Raw genomic sequence first — 13,642 nt, forward strand, 5'->3', positions numbered from 1 at the left:
TTTTCTGCTTCTCCACCCCGTTGTGATTATTGGGTGTAGCACACCGGGTAGCGAACCAACCCCTGCTGTTGTTTAGCCTCTCGGCACTGGGTGCCAGCAACAAAGGGTATGTCCACACTACGGAATAAGGTCGAATTTATAGAAGTCGGTTTTTTAGAAATCAATTTTATATATTCAAGTGTGTGTGTCCCCACAGAAAATGCTCTAAGTGCATTAAGTGCATTAACTCAGCGTAGTGCTTCCACAGAACCGAGGCTAGAGTCGACTTCCGGAGCATTGCACTGTGGGTAGCTATCCCACAGTTCCCGCAGTCTCTGCTGCCCATTGGAATTCTGGGTTGAGATCCCAATGCCTGATGGGGCTAAAACATTGTCGCGGGTGGTTCTGGGTACATATCGTCAGGCCCCCGTTCCCTCCCTCCCTCCGTGAAAGCAAGGGCAGACAATCGTTTCGTGCCTTTTTTCCTGAGTTACCTGTGCAGACGCCATACCACGGCAAGCATGGAGCCCGCTCAGGTAACCGTCACCCTATGTCTCCTGGGTGCTGGCAGACGCGGTACGGCATTGCTACACAGTAGCAGCAACCCCTTGCCTTGTGGCAGCAGACGGTACAGTACGAATGGTAGCTGTCATCGTCATGTCCGAGGTGCTCCTGGCCACGTCGGCTGGGAGCGCCTGGGCAGACATGGGCGCAGGGACTAAATTTGGAGTGACTTGACCAGGTCATTCTCTTTAGTCCTGCAGTCAGTCCTATTGAACCGTCTTATGGTGAGCAGGCAGGCGATACGGATTGCTAGCAGTCGTACTGTACCATCTTCTGCCGGGCAGGCAAGAGATGAGGATGACTAGCAGTCATTCTGTACCATCTTCTGCCGAGCAGCCATGAGATGTGGATGGCATGCAGTCCTTCTGCACTGTCTGCTGCCAGCCAAAGATGTAAAAGATAGATGGAGTGGATCAAAACAAGAAATATACCAGATTTGTTCTGTATTCATTTGCTTCCCCCCCTCCCCCGTCTAGGGGACTCATTCTTCTAGGTCACACTGCAGTCACTCACAGAGAAGGTGCTGCGAGGTAAATCTAGCCATGTATCAATCAGAGGCCAGGCTAACCTCCTTGTTCTAATAAGAACAATAACTTAGGTGCACCATTTCTTATTGGAACCCTCCGTGAAGTCCTGCCTGAAATACTCCTTGATGTAAAGACACCCCCTTTGTTGATTTTAGCTCCCTGAAGCCAACCCTGTAAGCCGTGTCGTCAGTCGCCCCTCCCTCCGTCAGAGCAACGGCAGACAATCATTCCGTGCCTTTTTTCTGTGCGGATGCCATACCAAGGCAAGCATGGAGGCCGCTCAGCTCACTTTGGCAATTAGGAGCACATTAAACACCACACGCATTATCCAGCAGTATATGCAGCACCAGAACCTGGCAAAGCGATACCGGGCGAGGAGGCGACATCAGCGCGGTCACGTGAGTGATCAGGACATGGACACAGATTTCTCTGAAAGCATGGGCCCTGCTAATGGTGCTAATGGGGCAGGTTCATGCTGTGGAATGCCAATTCTGGGCTCGGGAAACAAGCACAGACTGGTGGGATCGCATAGTGTTGCAGGTCTGGGACGATTCCCAGTGGCTGCGAAACTTTCGCATGCGTAAGGGCACGTTCATGGAACTTTGTGACTTGCTTTCCCCTGCCCTGAGGCGCATGAATATCAAGATGAGAGCAGCCCTCATAGTTGAGAAGTGAGTGGCGATAGCCCTGTGGAAGCTTGCAACGCCAGACAGCTACCGGTCAGTTGGGAATCAATTTGGAGTGGGCAAATCTACTGTGGGGGCTGCTGTGATGCAAGTAGCCCACGCAATCAAAAATCTGCTGATATCAAGGGTAGTGACCCTGGGAAATGTGCAGGTCATAGTGGATGGCTTTGCTGCAATGGGATTCCCTAACTGTGGTGGGGCCATAGACGGAACCCATATCCCTATCTTGGCACCGGAGCACCAAGCCGCCGAGTACATAAACCGCAAGGGGTACTTTTCGATAGTGCTGCAAGCTCTGGTGGATCACAAAGGACGTTTCACCAACATCAACGTGGGATGGCCGGGAAAGGTACATGACGCTCGCATCTTCAGGAACTCTGGTCTGTTTCAAAAGCTGCAGGAAGGGACTTTATACCAGAAAATAACTGTTGGGGATGTTGAAATGCCTATATGTATCCTTGGCGACCCAGCCTACTCCTTAATGCCATGGCTCATGAAGCCGTACTCAGGCAGCCTGGACAGTAGTCAGGAGCTGTTCAACTACAGGCTGAGCAAGTGCAGAATGGTGGTAGAATGTGCATTTGGACGTTTAAAGGTGCGCTGGCGCAGTTTACTGACTCGCTTAGACCTCAGCGAAACCAATATTCCCACTGTTATTACTGCTTGCTGTGTGCTCCACAATATCTGTGAGAGTAAGGGGGAGACGTTTATGGCGGGGTGGGAGGTTGAGGCAAATCGCCTGGCTGCTGGTTACGCGCAGCCAGACACCAGGGCGGTTAGAAGAGCACAGGAGGGCGCGGTACGCATCAGAGAAGCTTTGAAAACCAGTTTCATGACTGGCCAGGCTACGGTGTGAAAGTTCTGTTTGTTTCTCCTTGATGAAACCCCCGCCCCTTGGTTCACTCTACTTCCCTATAAGCTAACCACCCGCCCCTCCTCTCTTCAATCACCGCTTGCAGAGGCAATAAAGTCATTGTTGCTTCACATTCATGCATTCTTTATTCATTCATCACACAAATAGGGGGATGACTACCAAGGTAGCCCAGGAGGGGTGGTGGAGGAGGGAAGGAAAATGCCACACAGCACTTTAAGCACAGCACTTTAAAAGTTTACAACTTTAAAATTTATTGAATGACAGCCTTCTTTTTTTTGGGCAATCCTCTCTGGTGGAGTGGCTGGTTGGCCGGTGGCCCCCCCACCGCGTTCTTGAGCATCTGGGTGTGGAGGCTATGGAACTTGGGGAGGAGGGTGGTTGGTTACACAGGGGCTGTAGTGGCAGTCTGTGCTCCAGCTGCCTTTGTTGCAGCTCAACCATACACTGGAGCATACTTGTTTGGTCCTCCAGCAGGCTCAGCATTGAATCCTGCCTCCTCTCATCATGCTGCCGCCACATTTGAGCTTCAGCCCTGTCTTCAGCCTGCCACTTACTCTCTTCAGCCCGCCACTTACTCTCTTCAGCCCGCCACCTCTCCTCCCGGTCATTTTGTGCTTTCCTGCACTCTGACATTATTTGCCTCCATGCATTCGTCTGTGCTCTGTCAGTGTGGGAGGACAGCATGAGCTCGGAGAACATGTCATCGCGAGTGCGTTTTTTTTTTCTTTCTAAGCTTCACTAGCCTCTGGGAAGGAGAAGATCCTGTGATCATTGAAACACATGCAGCTGGTGGAGAAAAAAAAAGGGACAGCGGTATTTAAAAAGACACATTTTATAAAACAGTGGTTACACTCTTTCAGGGTAAACCTTGCTGTTAACATTACATACATAGCACATGTGCTTTCGTTACAAGGTCGCATTCTGCCTCCCCCCACCGCGTGACTACTCCCTCAACCTTCCCCCCTCCCTGTGGCTAACAGCGGGGAACATTTCTGTTTAGCCACAGGCAAACAGCCCAGCAGGAATGGGCTCCTCTGAGAGTCCCCTGAAGAAAAGCACTCTGTTTCAACCAGGTGACCATGAATTATATCTCACTCTCCTGAGGATAACACAGAGAGATAAAGAACAGATGTTGTTTGAATGCCAGCAAACATACACTGCAATGCTTTGTTCTACAATGATTCCCGAGTACGTGTTACTGGCCTGGAGTGGTAAAGTGTCCTACCATGAAGGACGCAATAAGGCTGCCCTCCCCAGAAACCTTTTGCAAAGGCTTTGGGAGTACATCTAGGAGAACCGCGAATGCCAGGGCAAAGTAATCCTTTCACATGCTTGCTTTTGAACCATGTATAGTATTTTAAAAGGTACACTCACCAGAGGTCCCTTCTCCGCCTGCTGGGTCCAGGAGGCAGCCTTGGGTAGGTTCGAGGGGTACTGGCTCCAGGTCCAGGGTGAGAAACAGTTCCTGGCTGTCGGGAAAACCGGTTTCTCCACTTGCTTGCTGTGAGCTATCTACAACCTCCTCCTCCTCATCATCTTCTTCTTCGTCCCCAAAACCTGCTTCCGTGTTGCCTCCATCTCCATTGAAGGAGTCAAACAACACGGCTGGGGTAGTGGTGGCTGAACCCCCTAAAATGACATGCAGCTCATCATAGAAGCGGCATGTTTGGGGCTCTGACCCGGAGTGGCCGTTCGCCTCTCTGGTTTTCTGGTAGGCTTGCCTCAGCTCCTTCAGTTTCACGCGGCACTGCTTCGGGTCCCTGTTATGGCCTCTGTCCTTCATGCCCTGGGAGATTTTGACAAAGGTTTTGGCATTTCGAAAACTGGAACGGAGTTCTGATAGCACGGATTCCTCTCCCCAAACAGCGATCAGATCCCGTACCTCCCGTTCGGTCCATGCTGGAGCTCTTTTGCGATTCTGGGACTCCATCATGGTCACCTCTGCTGATGAGCTCTGCATGGTCACCTGCAGCTTGCCACGCTGGCCAAACAGGAAATGAGATTCAAAAGTTTACGGTTCTTTTCCTGTCTACCTGGCCAGTGCATCTGAGTTGAGAGTGCTGTCCAGAGCGGTCACAATGGAGCACTCTGGGATAGCTCCCAGAGGCCAATACCGTCGAATTGTGTCCACAGTACCCCAAATTCGAGCCGGCAAGGCCGATTTAAGCACTAATCCACTTGTCAGGGGTGGAATAAGGAAATCGATTTTAAGAGCCCTTTAAGTCGAAATAAAGGGCTTCATCATGTGGACGGGTGCAGGTTTACATCGATTTAATGCTGCTAAATTCGACCTAAAGTCCTAGTGTAGACCAGGGCAAAGGGAATGGAGTGGCTCCAATTGACTTCAGAGGGATGGTGCATTCGCATTAGAACTAGCAGGTATATTGAAGTGTGCAACCCCAGTGTTTTACTGTTGTGGTGGTTGTATGAAGACCAACAGCCTGTGAACCCAACCCCTGTCTGCCTTCTGAACGTAGCTGACCTCAGCCTGTGCAGTGTTGTTGTACCCCTGTGTCCGTCCCAGTGGGTGACAATGTGAGTGAGGTGATATCTTCTACTGGGTCAACTTCTGTTGGTGAGCGAGATGAGCTTTGGAGCTACCCCCAGCAGTAAGTAGCCTGAAAGCAGGGCTCATTGCAATAATGGCAATAGTATCCATTCCTGTTCAGCAGCAGAAGAGGCAAAGAACTGCGAAGAAGGGGTTTTTTGGGCCGGGAGGGCGGAGGTGACTCACCCTTTTTCATTCACACTAATATTTATTCCAAGAGATTTGTACTCCTAAGCTCTGCAATCAATCCATCCAGCAGTAATAAAGACAACCACGCCGCGCACTCACACCGCGCTTTGAGGGCCAAAGCACTCCGCAGACATCAACCTAAAGTAAGTGGCAGAACCGTCCCCAGGCGCCGCCCGACACGTGCCTGGCCCGGGCCCAGCGTCACAAGGCTGCAGTGCGCCACGCTGCCCGGCTGGGGGCCCCCACGCAGCCATTCGCAGAGCCCACGGCCGAACGCTGACTCTGGGGCCGGCAGCAGGCGGGGCGCGGACACCCGCCGGGGACCGCGCGCTCCCCTGGAACGCGCCAGCGCCAGCGTTCCGGGGCCCGCGGCAGCTCATTGGTGCAGGGGGAGCGGAGGGCCAATGGGAAGGGGGACTACGACTCCCAGCCGCGCTCGGGGCGGCGGGCGGCGTGGGCGCGGGCGCTGCGAGGGGCGGTGCCGGCCGGCTGCTGCTGCTGCCGGCTCCCAGGGAAGGGCGCCTCCGGCGCCGGGCTGGGGGCGGGGTGACGCTGTCACGGCGCTAGCGTTGGAAGCGGAGACTGGCTGGGGAAGGCGGCCGGAGGTGAGTGCAGCCCTGTCGGTCTCCACTCACTGAGCGTGGCGGCCAGCGGGGCCGGGGCTTCCGTCCCCTGGGCTCCGCTGCCGGGCCAGCCGGAAGCCTCCGGGGGGGCGCCGGGGCTGCTGCAAGTGACCCGGCTCCGGGGGCGGCTGGGGCGCAGGTGCGGGCTCCTGGCTCTCCCAGCCTTGCGGCGCCGCTCGCCGCTCTGTCCTAGCGGATCGCCGCCCTCCAGCCTTAGCTCCCTGCCCGGCCCTGCTGCCGGGCTCCCGGGGGTGCGTGCCGCTAGCGGCGGGAGCCGGACCCGGGCTGCCCCTGCTGCCCGCCGATGCCCGCCGGTTCCTGGGCGGGCCGGTGTGTGCGCCCCGTTAGATGGGGCCACTAACTGCTCTCGCACCCTGCAAACATCGCTGTGCTCCAAACAGCCCCCGGCTGGGTGAGTGTGAAAGGGGAAGCCGGGCGACTGTTGTGACACAGGGTCAGTCCCTTCCTGGCAATGGGACCTAGTGACTTTACATGTCGCAAGACTACAGTCTTTCTGCGCTGAAGGGAGGAAGGTGGCCAGTACTAATACCAAAACTCTGCCCTTCAGAGGTGACTTCCAGCCAGGGATCTCAGTCTCTTCAACAAAAAAAACTTCAAAAACAGACTCCAATGAGAGACTGCTGAATTGGAATTAATTTGCAAACTGGATACAATTAACTCAGGCTTGAATAAAAACTGGGAGTGGATGGGTCATTACACAAAGTAAAACTATTTCCCCATGTTTATTCCCCTCCCGCCGCTGTTCCTCAGGCCTTCTTGTCAACTGCTGGAAATGGCCCACCTTGATTATCACTACAAAAGCCCCCCCCCCCCTCCTGCTGGTAATAGCTCACCTTACCTGATCACTCTCCTTACAGTGTGTATGGTAACACCCATTGTTTCATGTTCTCTGTGTATATAAATCTCCCCACTGTATTTTCCACTGAATGCATCCAATGAAGTGAGCTGTAGCTCACGAAAGCTTATGCTCAAATAAATTTGTTAGTTTCTAAGGTGCCACAAGTCCTCCTTTTCTTTTCACCAGTTAAGTTTCCCAACACTCCTGCACAGTGTGTCGGTACCTTAGGACCCTGGCTATGCCAGGCTTGGAGGAACATATAAAACCTCTAGGTGGTCAAATGAGCCATTGCAGCAGGCCTTGATATGAACATTCATGTAATTCACTGGTGGGGGAAACATTTTCTGTCATGTCTGCTATAATACAGCTCTTACTCAGCAGGGCTTCTGATCATAACTCTTCACACCCGTGTGCACTGATGCTTGACCTCATCACATTTAGAGCGAACTGGCTTGCACTGGGAAAGCTGGCTGGCTTTCTTAAGAAGGGGGTTTCATTTCAGCCACTTAATTTTTTGGTATTGTTTTCAACAAAAGGGAGAAAAAATTGTCAGAAGGTCCCTTTCAATGCTTGTGTGTACAAATATAGTCTGCTATAAGTGTATCTAAGGCTTGCTTATCTGAAATCCTTAGGGAACAGGGTTCTGTTTTAGGTAAACAGTGGGATTTGGCTAAGTAAATTTATGCTGTATTACTAACCCCGTTTTACAAATGAGAAAGTGAGGCAATCACTTGCCCAGCTTCACATAACAAGTCTGTGAGGGTATGTCTTTGCTGCAGTTAACTCTAGTTATCTTGGTTTGAGTTAGCCTAGCCTGTGTGAGAGCAGCCATGCTAAAATAACACTTGCTTGTCTAGTGCTAAGATTTCTGGGGGCATATCTGGCAGTTCTTAGCACTGCAATAAGCGGAGCCGCAGTATGAATTCTTCCTTGGTGTATTGTGGGTGAATTTGCCTGGTCCTTTCTGGGAACTTTAGGAAGGTATTGGAGGACTACCAGTACTCAAAAGAAGATAGTTTGAGTCCACACTGCAGAATGTCATAGCAAACAGGTTGTGACTGCTTGAGATGTAGCTTATATCCCCTCTCAGGTCAGTCAGCTCAAGTTAAAAGCACCACTTCATTTAAGTTAACGGTTTTTGTGTGTGGACAGGAGTAGAGATAAAGACAACATTCACGTTATAACCTGAGTTAATTGTGCAGTGAAGATGAGCCTTGAGACAGGTAGGAACAGCTCTACTGCTTCCCAGTCTTGGGCTTCCCAGTCTAGGCTACACTTCCTCTTCCAAAGTAACTAATTTGGGAAGCTGTAAATTTTTTGGGAGTGTGGGTGTTGCAATCAGACACAAGTAGATGGTGGTAACAATTCCCCTCAACTGCTGATATGCCCAGAACTCAAAGAAGTTGTTGGACCTCAGAAATTAGACTGTCTGATCGTGCAAGGGGCAGCGGCATCTCCTGCAAGAAAGGTCCTCACTATCTTTCAGGATCATGCCTTTAATTGTCACAGACCCCAATTACTGACACACTCATTGTTTCTAGCATACTTTGGGAAGGTGTACTGTATACATGGACTTGACCATTTAAATTAGGAAGTGTAAAAGTCTTTGGGCATAGCTGACACAAATGTATTAGCTATGCTTGTATATTGATTTACATGGTATCCTGCTTTTGTTGTAATTGGCGATATTAAAGACTGGAACTTTCAAAAATGCCTAAGTGGCTTAGGCACTGAGACTCCCACTCTCCAACGTTACATTTAAAAAACTAATGAAATTGAAACAAGAGTTGACTGTCAGGAAATCCGCAAGTTGCTTCAGCAATCTCTTACCCTCGCATATGTCTCGGGTTTCTGGGTTTCAGTTTAAACCAATAACTGGTGGAAATCCAAAGCAACTCCTCTGTGTTGTCTACTCACAGCATCCTCTGGTGTAGTTGTATTGTTGCTCAATTATGGTTTTATTTCTGCAAGGCCTGAGGGTTACTTCTGGCTCACGGTTTTTATCCTACAACAGCTGACACTGAAGGTGACACTTAAAGCTAGTCCAGGAGCATCAACCCTTGCACTGCTTTCCTTGTTAGTGATGTCATCAGCGGTAAGAGGGGAAATGCCAGACGCGGAATGTGAATTAAATACAAATTAACCTGCAAATAAATACATTTTACATCAGCTTCCTTGCCTTCCCTGGGGAGCTTCAGGTCTGCTGCTTAGTTCCATTAAGCAGGAATCCTCAATGCTTCTAGAGAAATAAAGTAAAACAGGTTTCAGAGTAACAGCTGTGTTCGTCTATATTCATATTACCAGCAGAAGAGTGAGTTGGGGGGGGGGGGCGGAGGGTGAGAAAACCTGGATTTGTGCTGGAAATGGCCCAACTTGATGATCACTTTAGATAAACTATTATCAGCAGGAGAGTGGGGTGGGAGGAGGTATTGTTTCATGGTCTCTGTGTATATAATGTCTTCTGCAGTTTCCACGGTATGCATCCGATGAAGTGAGCTGTAGCTCACGAAAGCTCATGCTCAAATGAATTGGTTAGTCTCTAAGGTGCCAAAAGTAAAACAGTTTGCATTCAAACTCATCCCCTCCTTGTGTAACCTTGACAGTGTGTTTTTGAGGAAGCTGATTTCCATTGGATGATCCTCCCAATGAGGAACACGCCAGGGGCCACTCCTGAGCAAACAGGAAGTTAGATAACGTAATCTTAGATAAATATCAAGTGCATGAATGAGAGCAGAACCTGTCATAAACCAAATCCCGCTCATGGAGTCATTGAGGTTGATGATATTACTCATATGAGTAGGGCAATTGGAATTCAGTGTAAGGTGTATTGCACAAAAATCTACATTAGAAGTTTAAAAAAAAAGGGGGGGGGGGAGCAGTAAGCAAGGGCTGAATATTGCCCATTTCTTTTGTTTTCAGTGTAAATGTAGATTATTTCCATGACTGGAGAGTTGAATGGTTTTGAAGAGGGAGAGGGGCTCCGTTGGATAAATAATAAAATCAGTTCACACACTGTAGACGTAGTTGCTACTACTTCTCCCAGAAATAATCTTCCATAGAATAAAGTTTTCAGCAGCTAGGCCAGAAATGAGTCTCTCAGGGATCCCCCACACCTGAGGTTTGGGGCAGACTATGCAGCCTGTTCTGCTGCATAGGAAAGCCCACCTCCACAATAGAACAATTAGTGAGAAACTATGCTAAGGAATCCTTGGAGAGATTTCCACTCCTCTCAGGTTTTACCATGAGGGGAGAGCACCTCATCTGACCTGCTCACTTGTTATATTGATTGATTAAATAAATGCTGTAATGGGCACAAGAATAAAGGATGGGGAAGTCTAGCTGTGACTTTTTTTTTAATCTCCATCCACAATGCATAAAAAGGCTGATAAGTCTGTCTCTCTCGCACTTTTCTTGATAATAGGTCTTAATGTCAGAGCCTGTTAAAACAAAACCTCATACACACAGTCATGCACCTGGTTGTTTTTCCACTCTCCTTGCAAAAAATGTATAAAAGATGCTAGGGGCTGGCTAGTGTGAGCTAAAACTTCTGAACTCCAGCCCCTTTAAATTGTAAATTCACTTGTCTGTATGTCACACGGACTCTGGAAAAGTATTTTGGGATTGTTTGTGGAGTGTGAGACCTAGATTTATGTTCTCTCCCTCCTAGTCAGTGTCAAGGGGTCTGACTTCAGAATGATTGCATCAGTGGCCTTGGGTTTGGGCCACTGATGCAATCAACCCAGGGATTATTGTCTCTGGGGAGATGAATTTGGCCCATAATTTCATGCCCCTGCCAAATCCTGACCAACCCATTTCAGCACGATGAAGTGGATATGGGTCAAACTATGACCCTGATTTCCCCCACCCAAATATTATGAGATTTGATTGAACATTTTTAATGGTTTTACTCCTATTGCGTGATCCCACATTCCTTACTAGGGCAAAGCTGTCGCTGAGTTTAACGAGAGAGCAGTGATGAAGGAAGGGTGGCAAGATCAGGCCCAGAGCTGCAAAAGAGAGGAATACAAATGGCCAAATGATTAAATCTCCCTTTGTTTTTGCTGTGATAGGGTTGGTTATGCTGGAAACAAGAGCCCCCTCTTAGCTGAACTTTGTGGGGGAGGGCCTGGGGTACTTTGCTTTTTAAAGTGAGCCGTGATTTGAACAGTCTTATCAACGTGGCATAAGTATCACGTTTCAAAAATGGGTATTAGTGACCTATAATGGGTTGTCATGAAGAAAACAAACAGCAGTTATTGAACGCAAAATAGCGTATTAAAGGGCTAATGAATTTGGTGGCATGGAACAAATCTTTAGAAGCTAAAATCTTTGACATGGGAAATGATTGATATTTCATACCTCATCAATTATATGATCGAGTGTATTTAAAAAAATAGTAAAGTGCAGTGGCTGCAGAAAGATCAAAGGTGGTTGTATTTTCTGAGGTAAATGTCACTATTGTCCTTCATCCAAGAGATCATAGGTTAGAAATTATACAGAGAAGTTAATCCTGTACGTCCATGAATTTTATGTTGAATCACTCTAGGGATTTTCCTGTATGTTTTTTTCATGCAGTTTCAGTTTGTGATGTACAATGCAAATGCACAGCACCACATGTAGCAAAACAATTAGGGCATCTCTCAAATAATCAAGTTATGAAACCCTTACTTACACTGAATATCAGCCTACTCTACAAGAAGTCCCACTGGAGTCAATGACACTACCTGTGGTATAAGCTGCCCTTAGACTGAGTAGTATCACAATCTGGACCTCAGAGAGGAAATACAAACACGTAGGAACAAATCTTGAGGTCCTTACAGGGTTCCTTCAGTGGGAGTTTTACCTAAGTAAGGGCTGAGTTGAAATTCAGGGCCCTTGCAATAATTCTGCATGGTCAGATCCCATTGATTCATTACAGAGCTCATCTGCTGAGTTCATTGTTCCACTCTAGTCAGCACTGGTGAGGCCTCAGCTTGAATATTGTGCCCAGTTTTGGGTACCACATTTTAAGAAACATGTAGACAGCTTGGACAGAGTTCAGAGGGTTGGTTTAGGGCAGAAGTAATTGCTGGACGGGGGTGGGCGGATATGGGAGTGGTAGACGTCACCCCCACTTTTTTCACACCTCTTAGCCCTGGTCACTCATTGGTGGATTTGACATGGGTAGGCATTGCAGAAGGTGTGTGTGTTAGAGAGATTGGCATGAAGAGAGGCTGCTGGTTGGTAGCTGGAAGGAGAGGGGTTTCTGACAAGAGGGAGCAACATGATAGAATGTACAGAGGAGATAGTGGGGGGAAAGGAAATCATGTTTAGTCAGGAGACTTGGGTGGAACAGAGGGAATGAGTACAGGGAGTAGGATGAAATGAGGGTGATGCTGTAGGCAGGAACAGATTTATGCAGAGCCTTAAAGATGAGGGTGAGAAGCTTGAACTATATTATGGAGGTTAAGAAATCACAAATGGTTTCAAAGAGGGGAGTGATATGATCTGGGCAGTGCATGAGGAAAGTGACTTTGGATGAACTGGTGTGTGGGGCAGAGAGGCAAGTGGGGGAGATAGGGGTGTAGCTGGGTGCTTTAGTACAGGGCTGTAAGTGAACAAATGGATTTTTTGAAACCAACTGGTTTTTAAAATGTGGAATTGGGGAGAGGAGTTAAACGTGACTCCAAGCATGGGAGACAGGAAAGATTTTTGCCTTGCTGTATTGCAGTGGACTGCAGGACATCCAGGATGAAATGTGAGTGGTTAGAAGTAGGTTTGAGAGTCATCTGCACAGAATAAATGAAGCCATTTGGGAAATGAGTTAAACTGCAGAGCGAGTTAAGGAGGGGGACCACGGAGAGTACCCCGAGGAACACAAGGGACCTGATTCTCTATGGCCTAGCACCTTGTCTGAGCACTTACACCCTTTTTGCGCTGCTGTAAAAAGTGATTACTGGTTTTTAGCATTTTACAGACTATGCACAGGTGTGATAACTGCACAAGTAGGGCAAGGGAGAATCAGACCTGAGGAGAGAAGAAAAGGGGGTTGAAAAAGAGTAAATAGTAACAAAGTTAAGGTATTTCTTTAAATAACTTTGTTTCCTAAATAGATGTGGGATTTACAGCCTTTGCAATCTCTTATTAACTATAAATGGTTTAATGGGGCATTTGTTGTCTTGAGCTACAGCATGTTTCCCCTAGTCCATAGGCTGATAGCCATGACCTTCACCCCTATAAACTAAAAGATAACACTTCAAAGAGCTGTAGTCCAAGTTTAACTTGGATTTGTCCAACAGAAAAGCATTCCTGTATATTTAGTGTAACGTATTAAACCTACCTGTACTTCTGGGAGAAGAAGGCTTATTGTGTTGGTAGAGTTAATATGTTTGCTGTGTTTAACGCAGTCAAAAGGTGTGTGAAGACTTGTAGGGGAGCTGTTTCTGTGCCTCTTAGGTTGGCTAATCCAGCAGTGCCACTGGATGGTGACAGAATATGTGGTTCTGAAAAAAAGAAACAAAACTATCCTATTGTGACACTTTAAAAAAAAAAAGTGTAGCTATTAAATATCTGAAATCTACATAATTTCACACTTCTGCCTCTGTTACTCTTCACTGTGTGCTGTGTTTTGGCTATGAGGGATGAGCTGCTCCACCACTCGTGTCCATCCAATATATCTGTACAGTTAAAAACATTCACACAAGGCCAAATCCTGGTCCAGTGAAATCAATGGAGTTTTCTCACAAACTTCAACCAGACCAGGATTTGGTCTGTAATGCAATTTCCAGAAGCCAGTGTAGATTGTTTGAAGCTT

The 13,642-nt window shown here is 48.2% G+C and overlaps 2 protein-coding genes across 5 annotated transcripts in view; one reads left to right on the top strand and one right to left on the bottom strand.

The window, feature by feature from the left end:
* Window positions 1-2,770: 2,770 nt before the first annotated feature.
* Window positions 2,771-4,413, bottom strand: LOC311524706 (uncharacterized protein; the record flags this gene model as incomplete). The annotated part of the gene is made up of 2 exons (XM_084636070.1): window positions 2,771-3,416; window positions 4,005-4,413. The coding sequence occupies 2 exons, from the start codon at window positions 4,411-4,413 to the stop codon at window positions 3,331-3,333; spliced, it is 495 nt and encodes a 164-aa protein (XP_084492196.1). The 3' UTR covers window positions 2,771-3,330.
* Window positions 4,414-5,833: 1,420 nt separating this feature from the next.
* Window positions 5,834-13,642, top strand: part of SLC26A5 (solute carrier family 26 member 5) — a 44,514-nt gene continuing 36,705 nt past the window's right edge. The window contains exon 1 of one of the 4 annotated variants that reach the window (XM_084622862.1): window positions 5,834-5,972. The gene's annotated coding sequence lies outside the window, so the exon portion shown is untranslated. Of the gene's footprint in view, window positions 5,973-6,200; window positions 6,403-13,642 lie in introns of those variants that run through there. The other 3 variants (XM_084622865.1, XM_084622863.1, XM_084622864.1) reach the window with 3 other exon arrangements.

This window comes from Lepidochelys olivacea, assembly GCF_965140295.1.
Source record: "Lepidochelys olivacea isolate rLepOli2 genome assembly, chromosome: 1".
NCBI classification, from domain to species: Eukaryota; Metazoa; Chordata; order Testudines; family Cheloniidae; genus Lepidochelys; species Lepidochelys olivacea.